This window comes from Bubalus bubalis, chromosome 18 (genome assembly GCF_019923935.1).
Source record: "Bubalus bubalis isolate 160015118507 breed Murrah chromosome 18, NDDB_SH_1, whole genome shotgun sequence".
Classification (NCBI taxonomy): domain Eukaryota; kingdom Metazoa; phylum Chordata; class Mammalia; order Artiodactyla; family Bovidae; genus Bubalus; species Bubalus bubalis.
In genome coordinates this window covers 49,114,370-49,139,533 of record NC_059174.1, presented here as the reverse complement: position 1 = coordinate 49,139,533, position 25,164 = coordinate 49,114,370, and the positions used below count along the sequence as shown (strand labels likewise).

Here is a 25,164-nt window from a genome sequence, read left to right as displayed (position 1 = left end):
CCTTTCCCTACCGCCCCCCCACCCCGCCCCTCCCGCACGTGCTGACCACCTGCTCTGAAGGCTGCAGCAGCTGAGAAGGCCTTCCTCCCCACCCCCCCAGAACACATACACACACACACTCACACACCACCTCCCAGCCTCCTGGCTCCCTCCGCTCGGCTCCCAGCAACCTCGCTTTTTTGCTAATGGGCCTTAATGCCCCTGCCAGCTGCTTTGCCAAACCCACAGGACTGGGCGGGAGCAGGGGCGCTTGGGCAGCCAGAAGCCGCTCCCCCGTCCCAGCCTGGTGCCCCCGCCCCCAAAGCTGAACCGACCGCGCACCAGGACGTCGGGGTCTGTTCACTCCCCCTCCCCTTCCCAGCAAAAAGTGCCTCGTCACCGCTTCTGCCCGCCCCCGCTGGGCCGGGAGATCTGTGGGGTTAGCTGAAGGATTTGGGGATGTGGGGCAGCGAGGCGCCTCCCGAGGCAAATTTTTCGGACGCAGAACTTAAGGGGATCTGAGGTCAGGGGTCACGGAGGGGAAGGGAGCCCACGCCTGGATGGACCGAGAAGAATCAGTGTCCGCGAGATTCACGTGCGTGCTCTGCCCAGGACGGGCCAATGGGCGGGGCGGGGCGGTGGCCACCCCGAAGAGGGCGGGGTCATATTTGCGTATAGGCGGGGCCTGCTGCTTAGGGGGCGGGGCCTCCCTGCATATCCAGCAGGCGGCGGGCCAATGGGCGGGGCTGGGGCGGGGAGCTGAAGCGGGAGGGGCGCTCCTCCGCCCCTGGAACGGAATCCTCCAGGGAGCGGAGCAGGCTAGCGAGCGTGCATCCCGCACCAACCCCCGGCCCCCATCCCCGGCCCGCGTCAGACGGAGCTGCCGCCGCCGCCGCTAGAGCAGCAGCAGCACTCGGGGATCCGGGCCCAGCCGGGGCCGCGGGAGGCGGGGGCGCCCGAGCCCTGGATGTCCCGCAGCGCGGCGGCCAGAGTGAGAAGGGCGGGAGAGGGGGGCTCGGGTGGGGGGCGGCGCCGCTGCTGATGTGGCGGAGGGTGGGAGGCGGCCGCGGCACCCGGATGGAGAGGGTGCCAAGGCTGGAGAGGGTGGTCCTGGGTGGGCGGTGGGGGTCCAGGAATACGCTCCGCTCCAAGCCGAATCTTGGGAGACAGAGGTCTGGGGCACAGGCCCTCTCTTGCCCAGGTTCTGAAGATAGGGATCCCAGAAAGAGATCTCCCCCTCCAAAAAATCAAGGACAGGGGGACAGCTTCTAGGTCCAACTTCCTAGGCAAGATTTAGGGGATGGGGTCTAAGACACAACCTCCTTAGGAAGCCAAAGCCTTTAGGAGGGGATTCCACACCAGACACAATCCTTACCCCTCCCTGCCTGAGGGGGTCTCTGAACACAACAACCCTCTAGGCAAGGTCTTGAGAATGGGGTCCCTGAGCACAGCTTCCCCACCAAGGCAAGGCCTGGGGGGATTCCAAGCACAGTCTGTCCCCAGGCCTCAGAGGCATCCCGGGCAGAGCATCGCCCCCACACTTGGGCGCTGTCCCAGGAACATCCCTTTCTCAAAACAAGGTCTCTGTGCCTGGGACCCCATCCCCCTCAAGTCTGAATAAAATAATGGGAATTTCAGGCAAACCCCACAAAAAAAAAAAAAAAGGCTTGGTCAAGAGTCCCAGGGCACAGGTCTCTTGGGCCACCCTCTTTGTCCCGGGGGCTGCCCAGCCGTCTGGGAGGGGCTCGACCCGCAGACAATCCACTGCTTCCCTCTTCAGTTCTGGCCCCCCAGGCTCCAGGATTCAGGCTGGGCCAGGGGGCGGCTCCCCAGGGACCTGGTACAGCCCTGTCTGTCTGCAGTGTCTGCCGTGCTGGTGACGGCGGCTTTGTGTGTGGTACCTGGGGGGAAGGGGGGGAAGCCCGTGATGAGGAGGTGGCTAAGAGTGTGACCCTGTGTTTTTGTGACTGTGGCTGCCTGTGTGTGTCTGTGTGAGAGCTGCTGCTGGGGACTGTGAGGAACCGTGTGTGTGTGTGTGTTTCATGCTTATGGTTGTGTCCGATAGTGCCTGTGATTGTATTTGTGTGTGACCCCAGCATTTGTGTGACTGTGTATGTATGTACGTATGACAGCTGCTTGCTCCATGTGCAGAACCCTGTACTTTTCATTCCGTCTCTGTTTGTGTGCGTAGTTGTGGCTCTGGTTGTATCTTTGATTACATCTTTTGTGACCCTCACGTATGTACCTTGGTAACTCTAACTGGGTATGTGACAGTGTATCCCTTGAGTCTGGGGTTGGGCATGTGTATGGCTGACTGAAGATGTGGGTGGAGTTGTGACTGTAAATGGAGTTGTGTCTATGACTCTGTGTCCATGTGCGACTGTTCTAATGACTTCTAGTCTTTGTGGTTGTGTCTCTAGCTGATTTTATATGTGTGTCACACATGTGTTTGTGACAAACACATGTGTGACACACAACTCTGCCTGCAATTTTGGGTGTATGACTGCCTTTGTATATGAAGTCACATTGTGCTTATGTGACAGGTTGTGTGCTGGCACTGTGACATGTATGTTTCTGTTCATAACCACAACTATGCATGTGATCAGGGTTGTATAAATGACTACATTTAGGTCTGTGTGTTGATACTGACTGATTCTGTGCATTTGTAGTTGTGTATGTGTGATTTGGGTTATATATTTGACTTAAGAGTCTGAAACTGACTATTAATAGTGAGTTACTTAATTGCATGTGACTCAACCTATAGGTGTGTCTATATGTGCTGGCCCCAGGTGATTGCGTGTGTTTGTGGGGGTGTGTGTATGAGACTGTGACTTCTATATTCGTGTGTGACCTGCATGTCTGTGAACCTGGGTGACTCTGCGTACCTGTGTCTGTGTCACGGTCTGTAAGATTGTGGTCTGCTACACATTGTGTAGCAATGTGGCTGTTTGGGGTGGGTGCGTGTGTGTCCCTGCAGGCATGCTAGGCTGCTTTGTTGAAGTTGCATGATTTGGTGACAGAGTGAATGTCTCCTGACAGCATACGTGTCTCAATCTGTAACCATGTCTTCTGTGTAAATGTAGCGTAAGTATTCTGTCTAGGTGTGTGAAATGGAAATTGTGTGCTGATGTTTCTGTGTGTGAGATATGGTGTGTCTGTCCACATGGGGCTGTGATTATACATGGTCCTATACTTGTCTGTGTGACTTATGTGTTTGCAGGAAAAGAGACTGTGTGTTTTTCTGGGATGATGTGACATAGTACAGCTGGGACTTGGATGGTGGATAACTGCAATAGATGTACCATGACTGTGATACATGGCTGGGTAATGTGGACACTCGTGGGGCAGGACTTTGGATACATGACCATTTCTGAGATGTATATGACTGTGACTCTGAGCCACCAATTGTCTGGCTGTGTCTGAGTGGGGCTCAGGGAGATCTTTCTCTGGATGGCTGTATCCATGTCTTGAGTTTGTGTGCCTGTTTCTCTCTAATGCATGGGCCATGGCCATCAGGGTCCCTGTGTGTGGTTGCATATGGAGGACCATCCATAGAAGTGTGGCTGATACTGTGACCATGGTATGTCTCTGACTGGGATGTATGACTGTGTAACAGTGTGTGACCAAAAAGGTGTGTTGGCGTGACTTATACAGTTGGGGTTAGGTGGCCCTGTACAGCCGTGTGCTGGTCAACGACTAGACACGTGTCTGCGGCTGGGTGTGACCAAATGTGTGTTAGTATGTCTACATGCGTCCCCGACCGGATGTCAACAGGCAGCAGGGGAGCTGTGTGTGAACACTGAGTGTGCCTCGGTGCTAATAGGTGACCTCCAGCAGGGTGTGATTCTTCATGGGTGGGTCTGTGACATGAGTATCTTGGATGGGTGCCTGAGGAAATAACTCTTGTTGGGTGTGGTTGTTCACAGGCTGCCCTGGTGGGTGTGCCTGGACCTGGCTCTTTGTATGTGGCGGAGAAAAGAGAAGTGACCGAATATCAGTTGCTGATATGACCAAACATTTGTGGCGCTGCCTAGGCAGCCTGGCACTCTGTATGTGTGCGTGCTTTGTTGCTCAGTCATGTCTTACTCTTTGCGACCCCATGGATTGTAGCCCCTCTCCCAGTCTCCTCTGTCCATGGGATTTTCCTGGCAAGAATACTGGAGTGGGTTGCCATTTCCTTTTCCAGGGGATCTTCCTGACCCAGGGATTGAACCCGCGTCTCCTGCATTGCAGGCGGATTCTTTACCTGCGGACAAATGGTCTGTAGCAGAGACTGTGTGTCTGTGAACATGGATATGTGGCCAGATATTTACAGTGGCTGTGACTGTTGATGTGTATCTGTGTGATCCCGTGTGTGTAGCTGTGGTTGTGTCTGTATGTAACTAATTGTGCAGAGCTATAACCAGGTGCTGGGGGCAACTGGAGACCAGAGTTGCATGTATACCTGTGACTGTATGTGTGTGTGCAGCCCTGGACATGTGTCTAGAGGGCAAGGCCACTCCCTCTCCACACCAGCCCCTTGGGTACTGATGGCCTTCTGAGGCCAGGACATCCCCAACAGATGCTCCCAAAACACACCTACTCATTCCTAGGTCCTTGCAACCAGGTGGCTGATTGCCTTAGTAACAGTTGCTATAGTAACCAGGACTCTCATCAGGGATCCTGAGATGAAGGGGGGTTGGCTGATATCCAAAGAAGGGGTGAGGTAGGGGACTGAGCCCCATCCCAAGCCAGCTTCTCAACTTTCCCTCCCTCCCTCGGGCAGGGCGGACTGAGGAGGCCTGAGCAGCATCTGCCCCCTGCCCCCTGTGGGGCCCTGGGGCCCCCTGAAATCTCCAGGACGGAGCCAGGTGAGTGGCCAGCTGGGGACTGGTGAAGGCTGACTTAGGGGGTGGGTCTACCTAGCACGGCCAGAGGAAATGTTCCTGCAGTCATACGGGCTTAATCACACTTATGAGTGGACATCATCAAATGATTTCCATCGCACTCAAGTGACCTCTTTCACAGACTCACTCACCTACCTAGACTGTGTCACACACACACACACATTCAGACACACACCAGCATCTGTGCACGCACAGGTACAGGGTCACACAAACATGCAGACACAATCCTCAACAACATCCAGACTCCCTCCCAGGCGAGTGCTACCGACTTGGGGACTCTCAAGAAATGTCCTCTTGTACAATCTCTCCAACAACACACACAGACCCACACTTTACAGACCACAGCCACACTTTCACAAGCAGATCCAGCCTCACGGACAGCACCCACGTGCTCGTGCCTATATAAGAGCTACACATTGGCACACACAGTCTCACAAATAAGTCAGCACTGTCGTAGACAGTAGCCACATTCTCACACTATCACACCTTCATAAATAACACAAACACAACGTCAAAGACAACAGCCTCATGTCCTCACATACCCTCACAGACCCATGGCTGCATACAGACACACCCCCAGAACAACACTCACAGACCCACACTCTCTGCAACAACAACACGTGATCTGACCCAGACACACTGTCACAAACAACAGCCATGGAAACACAGCCTCACCACCAACAGCTTCACTCTTAGACAGACATGGTGTTTTGAGTATCTCTCACAGACACACACTGTCATGGGCAACAGCCATCAAAGGCAACAGCCACATCCTCACACAGACACACAGCATCAAAGACAACAGTCATAGACATGGCCTTTCAAAGAAAACAGTTTCATGCTCAAACACAGACCCATCCTCACAGGCAGCATTCCCTGACACACACTCACCGCCACTCTCTGTAGCCATGAGCTTCAGGGACCTACACTCAGACAACAACCACAGTCTTGGCCACAGACATCCCCTCACAGACAGCATTCACACACACACTCTCAGACTCACAGACATAAGCATTCTCAGACCTGCATCCTTCTACACAACCTTCAACTGTACACACACTCACAGACAGTAGTTGTCCCAGCGGTTGTATCTGCGTCAGAGACCAGCCCGTCCCCAACACTCTCTGGCATGGGCTCTGAATCTCAATCCCTGGACCTTCTGTGTCCCCCACCCCCCCATTTGGACCCATGCAACTCTCAACTCCTGGGCCCTCTGACCACCTCTGACCTTTACCCCCAAACCCCTGACCTCATGGCCCCTGACTACTATGCCCTCTACCTCCCAGGTCCCCACTGCCTTAACTTCCCATGACTTTGGATCATCATGCCTCTTGACCGTCACATCTCCAAACTCCAGACCCCTAAAGGCTGTAACTCAGGACACCGCATCCCAGAACTCCACGCCCCTTAGCCCTATGCCTTTTTTTGGCCTCACCACAGGGCATCTGGGATCTTAGTTCCCCGACCAGGGGGAACCAGTGCCTCCTGTACCCTCTATGTTGGAAGCACCCAGTCTTAACCACTCACCACTGGACAGCCAGGGAAGTCCCTAGCCCCATGTCTTTTGAATGCATGCTGCCAATTCTCTCACTCCCCTGCCTTCCAGGTGCCCCCTTGCCAGTATCCCCTAGCTGCTGCTGGTCCATGTTCCCCGAATATCAGATCCTCTGACCCAGTGACCCCTAACCCTGTAACCCCACTGCCGTGTTATCTGACCCTGTGCTCCGTGGGCATTGTTTTCCCCCACCTTGAGCCCCATGCCTCTGACCCTCGCCCTTGACCTGCACCCCTGTTTTGTGTCAGCAGACGGGGCGGGCACCATGAACAAGCTAAGGCAGAGCCTGCGGCGGAGGAAGCCAGCCTATGTGCCTGAAGCGTCGCGCCCACACCAGTGGCAGGCGGACGAGGACGCGGTGCGCAAGGGCACGTGCAGCTTCCCGGTCAGGGTGAGTGGGCGGGGCTCGGCCGGGCGTGGCTGCAGCTGTAGTCCTGCGGTTTGATGTGCTCATGCGTTTGATGTGCTCATGCGTTCCAGTGCCCCGTGAGGTGAAGGAGACCTTGGCCTGTGTGGAAGAGACTTGACATCCGCAAAGAACTGTGGATCCTGCAACATTAGCGCCCCCCTCCCCCAGCCTGGGTCCCTCACAGTTGGGATTAAAACCCAAGACACATTCTCTCGTGCCAGGAAAATATTACCTGGAGTGTGTGTTGGGGGACGCGTCCCGCCTGGAGTCACGCTGTTCTGTGGGAGCTCACAGTCTCCAGGGGGGCACTAGAAGGTCGCAAAGATTCTGTAGCATTTGCAAAACCCTCTACTGTTAAGTGGGCTTCCCTGATAGATAGCTCAGTTGGTAAAGAATCCGCCTTCAATGCAGGAGCCCCCGGTTCGATTCCTGAGTTGGGAAGAGCCACTGGAGAAGGGATAGGCTACCCACTCCAGTATTCCTGGGCTTCCCTTGTGGCTCAGCTGGTAAAGAATCCGCCTGCAATGCGGGAGACCTGGGTTCTATCCCTGGGTTGGGAAGATCCCCTGGAGAAGGGAAAGGCTACCCACTCCAGTATTGTGGCTTGGAGAATTAAATGGACGGTATAGTCTATGGGGGTAGCAAAGAGTCCGATACTACTGAGCGACTTTCACTTTCACTACTGTTAAGTGCTTTCTGGTTTAGACCACCACGACTCTTTACAGCACACACTAAAATTTATAAGGAAGATGGCAAGATTCAGGTTCAAATCTCCACTCAGCCTCTTCCTGGATAGGAGGCAACAGATGATGGTCACAGAAGGGGGGAGGGGTGTCCGGGGGTCCCCCCCCCCCACACACACACTCTCCTCTCCTCCCTACCCTGCCTTATTTTCCCTTCCTCTAGAAGTGGATCTTGTGTGAGGGGCTGTTGAGAGGTGCAGGAAATGCTAGAGAGAATGAGGACTGGAAGATGGCCAATAAAGGGTGTTTTACTAAACTACAGCTGTGAGCAACTGAGCTTGATGCCACTGGGGAACTCTGGGAAATCGGACCATCCCACCCGCGGGGTGAGGGAGCTGGAGCATGTGTACCCCAGCTCCCATCAGTCATTGCATGAGGCCAGTCCTCAGGCGCAGACAATGTCACTCAGATGGACACCGAGATGTGTTAAGAAAGACCAGGGATACAAGAAGAGAGCTGCAGACGTAGATTACGGACTTGTGGACATAGCAGGGGAAGGAGAAGGAGGGCTGAATTTGGGAGAGTCATACTGACATACGTATACTACCATGAACAAAATAAATAGCTATTGGGAAGCTACTGTATAACCCAGGGAGACCAGCTTGCTGCTCTGTGATGACCTAGAGGGGCGGAATGGGGGGTAGGGGATGGGTGGGAGACTCAAGAGGGAGGGAATATATGTACACCTGATTTATGTTGTTGTACAGCAGAAACTAACACAACACTGTAAAGCAATTATATTCCACACACACACAAAATGCCCAGGGACAGAGGCAGGGTGAGAATCACTAGTCCGAACTGTGCTTCCGTTTTCTCACTTGTATATCTGGGAGGAGAATGGAGTTCCCCACCTTGCAGGTCTGAGATGCAGAGTAGTGAGTTAATACACACGATGTGCTTAGGACATTGCCTGATACAGCAGCCCAGTGAACACCGGGAATCACTGATGACTGCTTGTTTCATGTCCTCCCTTCCCTTCCCCACCAAGTACCTGGGCCACGTGGAGGTGGAGGAGTCCCGGGGGATGCACGTGTGTGAAGATGCTGTGAAGAAGCTGAAGGCGGTGAGTGAAGGGCTGGAGCAGGGAGGGAGCAAGGTCAGAGCAGAAGAGGCAGCCCTGACCACACCCTCTGTCTGCCTCCATTTCAGATGGGTCGGAAGTCCGTGAAGTCTGTCCTGTGGGTGTCAGCCGATGGGCTCCGGGTTGTGGATGACAAGACCAAGGTAGGAGACCTGTGGGCCTGGGAGTGGGCACCAGTGGGCCCCCCTCTCCTCAGCCTGCTTGAACGGGGCCTTCTCACCCACCTCTGGGATCTCCCTCCCTCGGGGACCTTCGAGATTCAGCTATGTGCTCCTATAATATATTGGCACATCTCACAGTCATAATTCAGGATTGAGTCCTCTGGCTATTTGTGAACCGGCATGGCATGTGGGTGAGAGCACAGACTAGAGCAGTTGCCTCAGCTGGTCTTCCAGCCCACCCACTTTCCAGCTGGGTGACCCTGGGCATGAAGGGGGCAGGGTGAGATTTAACCCTTGTCATACCTCACTTGCCTCATCTGCAAAAATGAGGATAAAAGTGGAGCCTACCATTCAACGAGAATGTATGTGCAAATAGTTTAAAACCATGCCCGGTATAGCAGAAGTGTTCCGATCAATAAATGTTAGCTGTTATGTGCTTATTGTCCATCTACCCAGCCAGATGGAAGCACCATGGACCAGGACCTGGGTCTCTGTCTGCTCACCATTGAATTCCCTCCCCCTAGCCCAGAGACTGCCCGGGAAGCCAGCCAGCACGTGATGACAATTAGGTTAATGACTGAAAAGGATTCACCCCCTCCAGGAAGCTTTGCCGGACTCCCATCCAGCTTGGGTCAGGCACCTCATCTTGCTCCCAAAAGCCCCTGCACCTCCCAGATCCAGCCCTGAGCCCTCCGCCCATCAAGAACAGCGTGGCTGGGACTCTGGCCTGTCTCCATTGGGTGATGAGTCTGACTTCCCATGTGAGTCAGGAGCCCCATGTGAGCAGGGCCCACAGCTGTTTCAACAAATGCAGGTCCCCAAGCCATTTGGGACAGGACACAGTCCAGACACGAAGGGAATACTGAATGAATACATGAGAGACAGTTCACATTCCTTTCCTGGCCTCCCTCCCAGGATCTGCTGGTGGACCAGACCATTGAAAAGGTCTCCTTCTGTGCTCCTGACCGCAACCTGGACAAGGCTTTCTCCTACATCTGCCGTGATGGGACCACCCGTCGCTGGATCTGCCACTGTTTCCTGGCGCTCAAGGATTCGGTGAGTACCACGGAAGCCCAAAGCCACCTGACTCTGTGTCTCCCATGCCCTGGTATTCTGAACCTCAGCCCGCTGGGCGGTATCGGACAAGTCACTCAGCTTACCTCTCCTCTCTGTCCTCATCTGGAAAAGGGGGTGTGTTCAGAGTCCCTGAGTGCATGCGTGCTATGTCACTCCAGTCGTGTCTGATTCTGTGCAACCCTATGGACTGTAAGCCTGCCAGGCTCCTCTGTCCATGGGATTCTCCAGGCAAAATACTGGAGTGGGTTGCTGTGCCCTCCTCCAAAGGATCTTCCTGACTCAGGGATCAAACCCGCAGCTCTTGTGTCTTCTGCATTGGCAGGCAGGTTCTTTACCAATAGCACCACCTGGGAAACCCATTCACAGCCCCTAACAGAGGATTATTGTGAGACTTGATGAGTTTGATACAGAGTATTTGGAACGATGCCTGGCATATAGGAAGCACTCAGAAAAACATTATTTATCATCCTCCTCCTCTTTGTCAATAATTCTTCATGTTTCTCTAGCTTTTCTCATTTGAGGAACATATACATACAGTAACATGTACAGATGACCCAGGCACAGCTCCATGAATTTTTCTTTATTTTGAAATTTTACTTATTTATGTATTTTTGTCTGCATCACGGGGCATACGGGATCCTAGATTCCCAACCAGGGACGGAACCCATGCCCACTGCAATGGAAGCTTGGAGTCTTAACCACTGGACCACCAGGGAAGTCCCAAAGTAATTAAAGTGTACGAATCGGTGACATATATATATTCACAATGCTGTTACACAATTCCATCACCTCTATCTAGTTCCAGACATTTTATCACTCCTAGAAGACCTCATACCCATTAAGAAGTCACTACCTGCTTACTGTCTCTATGGAGTTGTCTATTGTAGACAATGTGTACAAACTGGGTCATACAGTATATGATATTTTATGACTGGCTTCTTTCACTTAGCACAATGTTTTTAAGATTCATGCTTGTTGTAACATGACTCAGTATTTCATTCCTTTTAATGAACCAATAATATTCCATTGTATGGACATACCACATTTTACTTTATTTATCCATTGATGAACATTTGGTTTGTTTCTACCTTTTGGCTATTATGACTAGCGCTTCTATGGACGTTGGTCTGCAAGTATTTGTTTGAATACCTGTTTTTAATTCTTCTGGGTATGTACTTAGGAGTGGAATTGCTGGGGCATATAGTAAATTTAATTTTTTTTTTAATTGGGGTATAGTTGCTTTATTATGTTTATTATATCCCCTCCCTCTTGGACCTGCCTCTCAACCTCTCATCCCATCCTGGTCACCACCGAGCACTGAGCTGGGCTCCCTATGCTATGCAGCAGGTTCCCAGTAGCTATCTGTTTTACACATAGCAGTGCACATTTTTTGAGTAATTGCCAAATTGTTTTCCTTGGTGGCAGCACCATTTTCATTCCCACTCACACTGTACGAGGGTTCCAGTTTCTCCATATCCTTGTCAACACTTTTTTTATTATAACCATCCTATAGACGTGAGTGGTATCTCACTGTTGTATTTCCCTGATGACTAATGATGTTGGGCATCTTTTCATGTGCTTATTGGCCAACTGGACATCTTTTTCAGAGAAATACCTATTCAAATCCTTTACCCATTTTTAATTGGGTCGTTTGACTTTTTACTGTTGTGAGAGCTCTTTATATTTCTGGATACTAGATACTTATCAGTTGTGTGATTTGCAGAGCTTTGCCCTCATTCTGTGGGGTGCCTGTTCCCTTTCTTGGTAGTGTCCTTTGATGTACAAATGTACACATTTTGATGAAGTTCAATCTCTCAATTTTTTTTCTTTTGTTATTTCTGTTTTGGGTGTCATATATCATATCTAAGAATTCATTGCCAAATTCAAGGTCATAGAGATTTACCAAATGTCTTATTCTAAGAGTTTTATAGTCTTGTTCAGTCACTCGGTCGTGTTCAACTCTGCGACCCATGGACTGCAGCACGCCAGACTTCCCTGTCCTTCACCATCTCCTGGAGCCAGCTCAAACTCATGTCCATTGAGTCGGTGATGCCATCCAGCCATCCAGCCATTTATAGTCTTAGTTCTTATATTTAGGTCTTTGATCCATTTTGAGTTAATTTTTATACATGATGGGAGGTAGGAGTCAACGTTCATTTATTTTTCATGTGAATCTCCAGTTGTTCCAGTATCTGAGCTCTCAGTTTTGTTGGTCTGTATGTCTGCCCTTATACTAGCATCCCATTATTTTGCGTTGACTGCTTTAGCTTTGGGTAAGTTTTTAAACTGGAAAGTGTGAGTTATTCTATTTTATTCTTTTTCCAAATTGTTTTGGCTGTCCTGAGTCCCTTGCAATTCCATAAGAATTTCAGGATCAGCTTTTCCATCTGTGGAGGAGCCCATTGAGATTTTAAAAGGCATTGCATTCAATCTGCAGAATGCTTTGGAAAATATTGCCCTTTTAACAATATTAGTCTTCCAATCCACAAACACAGGATGTATTTCCATTTATTTAAGTCCTCTTAAATTTCTTTCAACAATGTTGTGTAGTTTTCAATGTTTACATCTTTTATTTCCTTGGTTAAATTTATTCTCAGCCATTTTGTTATTCTAATGGTACTGTAAATGGAATTGTCTTAATTTCATTTTTGAATTGTTTACTGCCTGTGTATATATAACTGATTTTTTCATGTGTTGATTTTGTATCCTACAACTGTGCTGAATTTATTTATTTGCACTAATTGTGGCTCCTTTATGATATTCTAAGTCTATGATCATGCTTTCTGCAGCCAGAAGTAATTTTACTTCTCTCTTTCCAACTTAGGATGCCTTTTATTTCTTTTTCTTGTCTAGTTACTCTAGACAGAACTTCCAATACAGTGTTGAATAGAAATGATGAAAATGGCGTCCTCATCTTGTTCCTGATCTAGGGGAAAGCTTTGTCTTTTACCACTGAGGATAATGTTAAGTGTGAGTTTTTCATAAATGTCCTTTATAAGGTTGAGAAAATTCCCTTCTATTCCAACTTTGTTGGATGTTTTTATCATGAAAGGGTGCTGGATTTTGTCATATGCTTTTCCTGTGAGAATCAAGAGAGTCATGTGGGGTTTTTTTTTTCTTTCATTCTATTAATGTGGTTGATAGATTTTCATATGTTAAACCAACCTTGCATTCCTGGAATAAATCTCACTTGATCATGGTGCATAAGCTTTTTAATGTGCTGTTGGATTTGGATTGCTGGCATTGGGTTGAGGATGTTTGTCCTCAAATTTAACTTTAAGAGGTGACTGAGCACCTTGTTTCTGGGAGAAGGAAATGGCAACCCACTCCAGTATTCTTGCCTGGAGATTCCCAGGGACAGAGGAGCCTGGTGGGCTGCCGTCTATGGGGTCGTGCAGAGTTGGACATGACTGAAGCGACTTAGCATGCATGCATGCACTGGAGAAGGAAATGGCAACCCACTCCAGTGTTCTTGCCTGGAGAATCCCAGGGACAGAGGAGCCTGGTGGGCTGCCGTCTATGGGGTCGTGCAGAGTCGGACACGACTGAAGCGACTTAGCAGCAGCAGCAGCAGAGCAAATTATTTAGGGAACAGAAGTCAGACATACCTCATGAGAATCCCAACTCTGCCATTGACTTGTTATAATGGGCAGGTTGGCCGAACCTTAGTTTCTTCATCTGTACAATAGGTTCACAAGGTTGTCCACCTCCTGGCACTCTTGTGAGGCTTCTGTAAAAGGGTGCAAACCAGGGCTCAACCCAGGGCTACACAAAATTTTTGCTGACACATATGTGGGTTTCCCTGTGCCTGGCTTTGTGCCACATGCCCTGCATAGATTCATTCACCTTTCTTGCAACGACCCGATGAAGTGGGTGCTATTACAGCCCTCATTTTACAGATGCGGAGCCTCGAATACTGGAAGTGATTTTCTTGAGGTCACACAGCTGAGAAATGGGAAGCCAGGATCAATCTCAGGCTCTCTGGCCTTTGTTGTTGTTCAGTTGCTCAGTCATGTCCGATTCTTTGTGACCCCATGAACTGCAGCACACCAGGCTTCCCTGTCCTTCACTGTCTCCTGGAGTTTGCTCAAACTCATGTCCATTTGAGTCAGTGATGCTGTCTCTGGCTTTGGAGCCTCTCAAGTAGGCAAACTTGAAAGATTTGTAAAGTCAGCAGTCACTTGTACACCCCTCTGCCCAGATCCAGCGATTAACATTTGCCTGGACTTTTATCACTTACCTACACATCTTATTTTTTGATGCATTTCAAAGTTGCAGACATCAGAATACTTCCCCCAAACACTGCAGCTTGCATACCAGTAAGCAGAATTCATATTTGTTTCCAGCTTTCTCTTTTGGCCTCAAGTTGCAGCCCATGGGATCTTAGTTCCCCAGCCAGGGTTTGAACCTATGCCCGCTGCAGTGAAAGCATGGAGTCCTAACCACTGGACCCTCCAGCTCTTCTTTTGAAGTGAAATTCATGCTGCCAACAAACCTTAAGTATACATTTGTCGAGTTTTGACAACTGTGTACACTGTGTAATGAAACTGTGTGACGTCAAGGTCTAGAGCATTGCCACCAACCCAGACTGGTCCCCTCGTGCTCAGTCCCCATCCCCACAATGTAAGAAACAACCACTGTTCTGATGTTTTTCCATCAAAGACTAGTTTTGCCCATTCTGTAAATTCACATAGAGTAATACAATTCAACAGAGCCCTACAGTTATTACGCTCTTGTTTGCGGCTTTTGTCCCTCGTCGTGCAGTTGTGCACGGAGGCCCAAGAGAGGTGAAGGGACTCGGGGTCACCCAGCTGCTGGAACACGGGGCTGCCGGCGTCCGGTCTGCAGCACAGAGTCGCTAAGGCCAACTCCACCTCTTCCCACAGGGCGAGAGGCTGAGCCACGCGGTGGGCTGTGCTTTTGCGGCCTGCCTGGAGCGGAAACAGCGGCGGGAGAAGGAATGCGGGGTCACAGCTGCCTTCGACGCCAGCCGCACCAGCTTCGCCCGCGAGGGCTCCTTCCGCCTGTCTGGGGGCGGGCGGCCGGCGGAGCGAGAGGCCCAGGACAAAAAGAAAGGTGGGTGCTGCCCGGCGGGCGGGGCGGGGCATCGGATGGGCCGGGGGTGTGGCTAAGGGATCCGGTTTGAGTGAGAGCAGAGGTACCGGGGCTCTACAGTTTACAAAGCAGAAAACAAAACACACACAAAACAAAACCCAAAACAAGCCACCCCCAAAAAGAAAAAAAAAAGCAAGGCACCGACCACCAAATCTGGTTACAGTTTCTACATTGTACTTGGGTTTAAGGAGTCCTTTGGGCAATATTCTACCGGCCACAAACCCTGGCAAAGCTCACCGAGCGCTTTATTATCTGCTAACCCAAGGAGGTTCCCAGGCTTTTCAAACTGTGTATCCACCCTGTTAATGGGTTGTCGAAGTCAAATTGCTGGGTTGTGGTTGGCATTTAAGAAATAAAATAGAAAACGACAGGAAAATATCAGCGTAAGGGAATGTAGTAAGGGTCAGTGGGTCTATGTGCGTGGTGGGGGAGGGGGACGGGTTACCAGGTAACATATTTCTCACTGTGGATTGCTGTCAATGAAAGTTGGAAAAATACCTGGCAAGCTCTAACATTCTAGGTCAAGGCAAACAGTTTGTAAGTTCTCAAACTGTGTTTTTTAAATATTTGAGGGTATTATGTGTTGGATCAAAACAATTTTTTAATTTATTTTTTACTGCGGATTTTAGTTTTTAAATTTTTGGAAAACACTGCTTAGAATTTACAAAGAATTTACCATTGGGATTCAGGATAAAGAAGACTGAAGAGATTTGACAGATATTATTAATAAAAAATGCAGTGTTCGATCGTGTATTAGATCCTGGATATTATATAAATATATGTATTCAATGTTCAATTCAATATATATATTTTGAATATATATGTTGAAATATGTATTAATATACATAAAGAATATGAGTAGAAATTGGAATATGGACTGTAGATTACCTAATGGTATCATATCCATGTTTAATTCCCCAAGTGAGAAATTATACTGTGATAAAATTCTTTACAAATTATCTATTTTACATATAGTAATGTGTATCTGTTAGTCTCAAACTCCTAATTTATCCCCCCTCCCACTTCCCCTTTGGTAACCCGTAGGCTTGTTTTCTATGTCTGTGAGTCTATTTCAATGTCTGTTTGGTTTTTTCCTAATTTTATTTATTTATTTATTTTTGGCCATGCTGTCTTCTTTGTTGCGCGGGCTTTTCTGTAGTTGCAGCAAGCGGGGGCTTCTCATTACGGGGGCTTCTCTTGTTGCAGAGTCCAGGCTTGAGAGCTTGAGGGCTTCCGAGGGTGCAGCAAGTGGGCTCAGTAGTTTCCGCTCCTGGACTCTAGAGCACAAGCTCAATAGTTGTGGCACGTGGACTTAGCTGCTCTGTGGCATGTGGGATCTTCCTTCAGGGATGGAAACTGTGTCTCCTGCATTAGCAGGCAGATTGACTGAGCCACAGAGGAAGTCCTGTTTCTGTTTTGTGAATAAGTTCATTTGTATCATTTTTTTTTAGATTCCCCTATATAAGTGACATCTTTGATATTTGTCTTTCTCTGTCTGACTTGCCTCACTTAATACAATCATCTCTAAGGCCGTTCATGTTGCTGTAAATGGCATTATTTCATTCCTTTTTATGGCTGAGTAATATTCCATTGTGTATATATATATACACACACACCATATATTCTTTATCCATTCATCTGTCAATGGACATTTACATTGTTTCCATGTCTTGGCTGTTGCTCAACTTGAATGTTACAGAAAGACAATTATGGAAGGAGAGACAGCTCCCATATGTAACAAGTTAACACTGGGGAACATTGGTTTAGAGAACCTGTGTACTCTGTGTTCCATTTTTACATCTTTTCTGTGAGCTTAAAACATGTCTAGCTAAAAAGTTAAGAAAACAAGTTTTTATCACTAGCTATAATGTTCAGGTTTACAATGTCTATTTTTCTTGGTAAATTATGGGACCACTTACAAACCTCTTGACAAATTTAAAGATTTCTGCACAGCTTACAAAATATTTTATGTTTACATCATCTATCAGAATTTGTAAAGACCTTTATCAGTGGCAAAACAGATTACAAAGTATGGTTAACAGAGGGCCTGAATATATGATATTTTATTGTTTGCAAAAGAACACACTGAGTGGGTAAGTTTACTACTTATATAGGATATTAGAATTTACAAGAATGTCATGTGCTTTAGAGTTTGCAGTGGATTTTGCTGTTTCCATCCAAAGGATATTATAATTTCCAGGTAGAAAGCATTTTAGAGTTTGTACCGCAAAAATGAGAGTTTACAAGGTGTGGTATGTGATTTGCTGAACACATCATTATGTTTTGCCCGATGATGCACTGATTCACAGTCTGGAGGCACCGAACGTCTACAAAAGAGCTCTCTTCAGTTTAGGAGATAGGGAACAGTGCCCTTTCCACAAAGTTGCTTACCAAGCTTTTGTGGGATTCCAGAGCAGTTGAACATTCACTGTCTCAACTGAGGCTCTCAGGAGGCCTGGGAGGCAGCAGGGAAGTGTTTATTCCAGGTTCAGTTGGGGAACCTGCAGCCCAGAGATAGGAGGAGACTTTCTGAGGCCCCAGGTGGTGGGGCAGAAGTGGTTTAGTGGTTCTAACCGTCCCAGCCTGGTTCCACTGCCCCCAGCCTGACCTGGAGAAGGAAATGGCAACCCACTCCAGTATTCTTGCCTAGAGAATCCCGTGGACAGAGGAGCCTGGTGGGCTGCCATCTATGGGGTCACACAGAGTTGGACACGACTGAAGCGACTTAGCAGGCATGCATGCATGCATTGGAGAAGGAAATGGCAACCCACTCCAGTATTCTTGCCTGGAGAATCCCAGGGACAGAGAAGCCTGGTAGGCTGCCGTCTATGGGGTTGCACAGAGTCGGACGCGACTGAAGCGACTTAGCAGGAGCAGCAGCAGCCTGACCTGGGGAGAGCCTCATCGCCCCCTCGTGGACGATGGGAGAAGCGCTGGACAGCCTCCTTGCCTTCCTTGTGCGAAGTCACTTCAGTTGTGTTCCACTCTTTGCGACCCCATGGACTGTGGCCCTGATGCTGGGGCTCCAGCACTGGAAAACGACAAGCTGATCTGCATGCAGAGGGCACTGATGTCAGGGCACACATGCAGAGGCTGTCGCTGTCACTGGCACCGGGCGGCTCCATCTCAGGCACTGGGAAGTCAGGGAACAGGCCCAGGCTCTGCCCTTGACCCCAGTTCTGTGGCCCTCACAAGGTATGTGGGTCAGCGGATTCATTCTGTGGTAACTAAATGGCCATGGCCACAGAAATAACTGTGCGTGTGTGTGTGTGTCACACCTGAGTGGTACAAGAGCCAAGCAGTATGTGACTTGGGCCTCCATGCACAACTGCACGATGAGGGATAAAACCCACAGACAAGGGCATAATACTGTATGGCTCTGTTGAACTGTATACTCCATGTGAACTTACAGATTGGGCAACAGTAGTCTGTGATGAAAAAATACCAGGACAGTGGTGGTTTCTTAGGGAGTGGGGACTGACTGAGCATGAGGGGATGGTCTGGGTTGGTGGCAATGTTCTAGATCTTGATGTTACACAGTTTCATTACACAGTGTATACAGTTGTCAAAACTCACAAATGTAAACTTAAGGTTTGTAGCCAGCATGGGGCTTCTCTATCTGTGGGATTCTCCAGGCAAGAACGCTGGAGTGGGTTGTCATGCCCTCTTCCAGGGGATCTTCCATCCCAGGGATCAAACCCGTGACTCATATCTCCTGCATCGTCAGGCAGGTTTTTTACCACCAGTGCAGCCTGGGAAGCCCCTGAATTTAACCTCACTAACACTCATCTTCCCTGGTGGCTCAAGACAGTAAAGAATCCGCCTACAATGCGGGAGACCTGGGTTCAATCCCTGGGTTGGGAAGATCCCCTGGAGGAGGGCATGGCAACCCACTCCAGTGTTCTTACCTGGAGAATCTCCGTGGACAGAGGAGCCTGGTGGGCTACAGTCTATGGGGTCACGAAGAGTCGGACATAACTGAGTGACTAAGCACACACACATAACACTCAGGCTGTGGCTCGGGTGAGGCCACATGGAGGATGGCTGTGTGTTTGTGTATAGGCAGGAGTGAGGAGAACCCTGCCATTTGGTGCTGAGTGGGGAGACCAAGTACCCACAGAGGACAAAGAGCAGCCCCAGAGGGGAGCGATCCCAAGCTGAGGGGTTGAAACAATCTGGAAAACTCCTCAGAGCAAGTGTGCCAAGCTGGGTCTAGAACAATGGGTAGCAACTGAAGGAATGGAGGAGGTACTTGAGGCGGGAAGAGTGGTGGGAGGCAGACAAAGAACAGAGCAGATGGAATGACAGAGGATGACAGCATGACGTGGAGAGAGCAGGCCAGAGGAAGAGGCAGGTTAGCACCGTCGTTTGGAGCTCAGGTTGTGGAATAAGTCTGCCCCTTCCTTCACAGTGTGGCTTAGGCAAGTCACTTGCCATTGCTGGGCCTCAGTTACCACATCTGTAAAATGGGGATAAAGATAGTTTCAACTTCATTGGGTGGTGGTGAGGATTGAATGAGTTCATCCTTTCAAGGCACTTGGAACAATGCCTGATACATTGGTCATGCACCAAAGAAGTGTTTGTTAAATTGATTAGAAAGGGAGACAGGAGATCTCAGAGGGAGAAATAGCAGAAGCAGCAGAGGAAGATGGATGGAGGACAGAAAGCTTGAGACACACAGAGGGTCAGGTTGGGTGATAACTCCCCATGGGCCTCCTGGGGAAAGTGGTCTTGGCTTGAGAGGGGACGAGGGACATTTCAGGGCTCTCACCAGCTTGTCTGAAGGCCAGGGCACATGGGGTAAGGAAGGCAGCATTGGAAAACAATCAAGGGGACTGAGGAGAGGCCCCCATGCCAAGGGGGGGTATCTAACCATCTCTCTCTCCCCCATGTCTCTAGCAGAAGCAGCAGCTGCTCCAACTGCGGCTCCTGGCCCTGCCCAGCCTGGGCACGTGTCCCCAACACCGGCCACCACATCCCCTGGTGAGAAGGGTGAGGCAGGCACACCAGTGCCTGCAGGCACCACTGCGGCTGCCATCCCCCGGCGCCATGCCCCCCTGGAGCAGCTGGTTCGTCAGGGTTCCTTCCGTGGGTTCCCGGCACTCAGCCAGAAGAACTCACCTTTCAAACGGCAGCTGAGCCTACGGCTGAATGAGCTGCCATCCACGCTGCAGCGCCGCACTGACTTCCAGGTGAAGGGCACAGGTGAGCCCAGGACTCAGCAAGAAGGAACATTGGGATCAATGTTCTGAGCAAGAGATAGGGAAGAGGTGGTACACATCACGATTGATTAGCACAGTCTGCCACAGCAAAGAAAGGTGGAACTCATCATGATCAATTAGCAGTGTCTGCCATCAGTCTCGGTGAGGAGAGCGGTAGTGTAAGCTGTGATCCATTAGCAATGTCTGCTCCAGGTAAGGGCTAGCACAAAGGTGGCTCAAGTCAAGATCAGTTAGTACTGTCTGCTGTAGTTAGGGACAGGAGGGAGGTGGCATACATAATGACTGACGAGCAAAACTTCGTGGGCAGGGGAGAGGAGAGCAGCTGGGCCTGGATGCCATGCTGTTGCTCAGGAGGAGACTGAAGCACCATAGGCTGACGCTCCCTTCCCAGCTTTTGACCAGTAGAGCCATGAGATACAGGTGAAGGATACAGGTTCAGAGGAATGTCTGTTTAGGGCAGGAAGAGCTGAGTGATGGCAGACATTACGGTCTCCTTACAGTGTCTGGCATGAACAAGAAAAGAGAGTAAGGCGGCACACCACATGATTAATTACCAAAATTTGTTTTAGGCAAGCAAGAAGAGAGAGCAGGATTATTACATTTTGCTCAAGAAATGAATCCTAGAATTTGGCTTATGGAAGCAGGAGATGAAGGGCACGAGTAGCCTGGGGATCATGGAATCAGGGAGCACAGTGACAGATTCGTCATGTTGCTTGTGGATAAAGGACTGTGGGAGGCAGGACCCATGGCTATTGATTAGACATGCCTTCCTGGGAGAGTGACAAGGCCAAAGGTAGTATGTCATCATTGATTAGCAATGTCTGCCATGCTGGTGATGGGAGAGAGGCGGTACAAATGTCCTTTTATGTTGGAGGAAAGATGAAATTTCCAGTCCTTTCTTCCAGCATTTGGCCAGTAGAGCCACAAGGTCTTGCCAGGTGAGGGGTAAAGTGAGCAAAGAGTTTAACGGGAGAAAAGCATCGTGTTTGATTACTAATGTCTGCCGTGGACCAGGAAAAGGAGAGACACGGCATATGTCATGATTTAAAAACAACGTCTGCCATGGGGAAGAGAGAAGAGAGGTGGCATGGAACTATGTTTTGCCCGAGGGAGACAGGCTGGAGGGCTGCCTTTCTTCCCAGCTGTCAGTGAAGTCATGCGGTCTGGCTCGCTCGCCTGTTTCCATATGCCAGATCTGTGACACCTCCCCCTTACGGCCCCGGGGATTGGTGTGGGAGGTGTTGATCTGTATCCAGGAGGCTGGGCTAGTCCAAAAGGTGACTGCAGAGCAGGTGCCAACGCTTGTTGGGAATGACGCACGCTCACTCCATATCCTGCAGATCACTCCCGTGTCCTGCACACACCCTCGCATTTGCTGTCCTCATTAAGCAGCCTGCCAGTAAGCACACCTCCAGGGCTCTCACATCTGCTCTCTGAGGGGGCAGACACCCCAGACTTTATGTGGAGGCCTCGAGTGCCTGAAGCCAATTGCACACTTGCTTGGATGTGACTTGCCACCCAGAAATTTCATAGACTCACACAGATGGCCCACTCTGCTGTGGGTATCATGCTCGGAAGTCACATATTTAGAGAGAGGAGCAACCGAAAGTCACATACACACACAGCAGCTGCAGAACCAGGTGTGACCATTACACACACTTAGAAAACACGTAATCAACACAAACTATTATATATAAAATAGATAACCAAGGCCCTGCTGTATAGCACAGGGAACTATTAATATATTCAATATCCAGTAATAAACAATAATGGAAAAGAATATGAAAAAGAATACACACACACATATATACTCGGAGGTATGTATAACTGAATCACTCTGCTGTCACATACTGCTTGACTCTTGTACCACTCAGGTGTGACACACACACACACGCACAGTTATTTTTGTGGCCGTGGCCACTTCGTTACTGCAGAGCGAATCCGCCGACACACATACCTTGTGAGGGCCAGCCACAGGGCTGGAGTCAAGGGCAGAGCCTGTTCGCTGACCTCCACCCTTCCCTGACTTCCCAGTGCCTGAGATGGAGCCGCCTGGTGCCAGTGACAGCGACAGCATCAGCGCCCTCTGCACGCAGATCAGCTCGTCGTTCGCCAGTGCTGGAGCCCCAGCATCAGGGCCCCCGCCGGCCTCAACAGGTAGACTCTGCCCTTCTCCTGAGGCAGATTCCCTGCAGTGATGCTCCTGCCGCCCCCCACCCCTGGTCCTTTCGGGGCCACTGCAGAGACTCTGGGAATCTTGGAATCCCACAAGCTTGGAACCCTGGGTCATCTAAGAGCTATGAGATAACCATAGAAACCATAGATTACCATAGATTCTATTACCATAGAATCTATAGATTACCATGGATCATTCAAGATCATCCTAAAATCATGGAATCAATCACTGTAGAACCATGGAATCATCTTAGAGCCATGGAATCATCTTAGGGCCATGGATCATTTAAGAGCTGTGAATCATTGTAGAATCGTGGAATCTACCACTTTAGAACCATGCACCATCTTAGAACCACAAGGTCATCTCAGGGACATGGATTCATCCTGCTGCTGCTAAGTCGCTTCAGTTGTGTCCGACTCTGTGCGACCCCATAGACGGCAGCCCACCAGGCTCCCCCCGTCCCTGGGATTCTCCAGGCAAGAACACTGGAGTGGGTTGCCATTTTCTCCTCCAATGCATGAAAGTGAAAAGTGAAAGTGAAGTCGCTCAGTTGTGTCCGACTCTTAGTGACCCCATGGACTGCAGCCTACCAGGCTCCTCCATCCATGGGATTTTCCAGGCAAGAGTACTGGAGTGGGTTGCCATTGCCTTCTCCGGGATTCATCCTAGAACCATGAAATAACATAAGAATTATGGAATTAGAACTTTAGAACCATGGGATCAATATTTAAACCTTCCTGTCTTAGAACTGTAAAATCTAGACACCTACAGTCTTTGAATCACAAGATATCAGAGCCTAATAGATTTGGAGCCACAAAACCTTGGAATCTCACAGCCTCGAAAGCAGGCTGTCTGAGAAAATAATGCCAGGCAATCCCCCTCAAGCCACATGCTTATCCCAGAACTGGTGAAGCACCTTGGAATTCCAAACAATGTAAATTTAGAACTCTAGAATCTTCAAAAATGCAAACTTAAAACTACTGAAACTTACCCACCACGTTAGAATAGTACATTCTGAGAAAGAGCCATGCGATCTTAGAATCTTAGTCTTCTAAAACAATACTGTCAAAATATTAGAGCCAAGGGTAATATTGAAAAGTATTTAATAACAGGTTTGTTACTGACCAACCAGAAGGGAAGCCAGCCTGGGTGATTGTCATCCTTGCCTATATTTTTCCATCTCAGGACCTTAGAATCTCAGAACTGAATTTTCTGAGAGCCGTATGACTTTATGTGGTTCAGGAGGGGTCATTTGTCCAAAGTCCTTGCAGTTAATGAGGAGCCAGGCTAAAGGCAAGGCAGGCAGCCTGGTACAGAGTCTGGTCCCCAGCCTGGGGTTCTCTCTGCTGCAGCCCACACCCCTAACTGCCCCTCTTCTCTCTCCAGGGACTTCTGCCTGGGGTGAGCCCTCCGTGCCCCCTGCAGCTGCCTTCCAGCCAGGGCACAAGCGGACCCCTTCGGAGGCCGAGAGGTGGCTGGAGGAAGTGTCCCAGGTGGCAAAGGCACAGCAGCAGCAGCAGCAACAGCAGCAGCAGCAGCAGCAGGCGGCCCCTGTGCCCACTGTGCCCCCCGGCCTGCAGCCCTTCCCTGCCCCTGTGGGGCCCTTCGACGCCACACCTGCCCAGGTGGCTGTGTTCCTGCCGGCCCCGCACATGCAGCCCCCTTTTGTGCCCGCCTACCCGAGCTTGGGCTACCCACCCATGCCCCGTGTGCCCGTGGTGGGCATCACCCCCTCACAGATGGTGGCCAACGCCTTCTGCTCAGCCGCACAGCTCCAGCCCCAACCCGCCACCCTGCTCGGGAAAGCTGGGGCCTTCCCACCCCCTGCTGCCCCCAGCGCCCCTGGGGGCCAGGCCCGTCCACGCCCCAATGGGGCGCCCTGGCCCCCAGAGCCAGCACCGGCCCCGGCCCCTGAGTTGGACCCCTTCGAAGCCCAGTGGGCAGCATTAGAAGGCAAACCTGCTGTGGAGAAGCCTTCCAACCCCTTCTCGGGCGACCTGCAGAAGACCTTCGAGATTGAACTGTAGCCTGAGCCGCCCTGCCCACCTCATCATCTCCGGGTGCCCCACACCTGGGAGTGGAGGCCCAACCTCTCCCCTAGTCTTGCAGCCTCCCATGGCCCCTCTAACCCCTTCTCTCGACCACCTCCCACAACCACTACGGAACTGATATTGTGACGCCCAGGTTGCAGCGGGATGGAATTCAGGGACGGACCCAGCCTGGCTAAGGGACCCATTTCTCTGCCAGACTTAGGCTGGCACAACCTCCTTTCCCCTCACTCCAGACACAGGGGGATGGCCACAGTCCCACTGAGCGCCTTGGTTCGAGCTACATTTCCCAGTTTCTGTTGTTGACCTTCTCTACCTTCCAGTGTTGGGTGGAATGGAGGTGGGATACCCACCTAGGGACCCTCCTGGGCCCCACATGAGTGCCCACCCCCAAGTCTGATCATCCCACCCCCATACACAGCACAAGCAAAGGGCTTCCTTCTGCCCACCTGCTGCGTTCACTGCCAATGCTGTGCTCACCCCTCCCCTCCCCTCGGGGGCCCACCTCTTCTTTGGACCAAGGTCTCAAGGGGATAGGGGGCCAAGTTGGGAGGCCAGGAGGTGGGGTAGGGGGAAGGGGAAAGGGAAGAAGAAGCTCAGTTACCTCACGTCGGTGCCCGCTGGGGAGGGGTTCCAGGAAGAAGGAATGGGTGCCTGGCGGGTACTTTTCTATCTTTTATTTCCAGATTTTTTTGTATCTAAACTTGCAGAT

At 50.3% G+C, this 25,164-nt stretch overlaps 1 protein-coding gene across 3 annotated transcripts; it reads left to right on the top strand.

Moving 5' to 3' along the window:
- The first annotated feature begins 1 nt into the window (after position 1).
- NUMBL (NUMB like endocytic adaptor protein) lies at positions 2-24,865 on the top strand. Of its 3 annotated transcripts, none has more exons than XM_025269129.3 (10): positions 2-574; positions 4,745-4,829; positions 6,672-6,811; positions 8,561-8,635; positions 8,722-8,796; positions 9,730-9,870; positions 14,778-14,967; positions 19,906-20,211; positions 22,263-22,385; positions 23,791-24,865. In XM_025269129.3, exons 3-10 carry the CDS (start codon positions 6,686-6,688, stop codon positions 24,429-24,431), a joined length of 1,677 nt encoding a protein of 558 aa, XP_025124914.3. In that variant the 5' UTR covers positions 2-574; positions 4,745-4,829; positions 6,672-6,685; the 3' UTR covers positions 24,432-24,865. The 3 variants fall into 3 exon arrangements, with proteins under 3 accessions (XP_025124914.3, XP_025124913.3, XP_025124912.3); XM_025269128.3 differs by lacking the exon at positions 2-574 and adding an exon at positions 696-970 and having other exon boundaries at positions 19,909-20,211; XM_025269127.3 differs by lacking the exon at positions 2-574 and adding an exon at positions 696-970.
- The last annotated feature ends 299 nt before the right edge of the window (positions 24,866-25,164 follow it).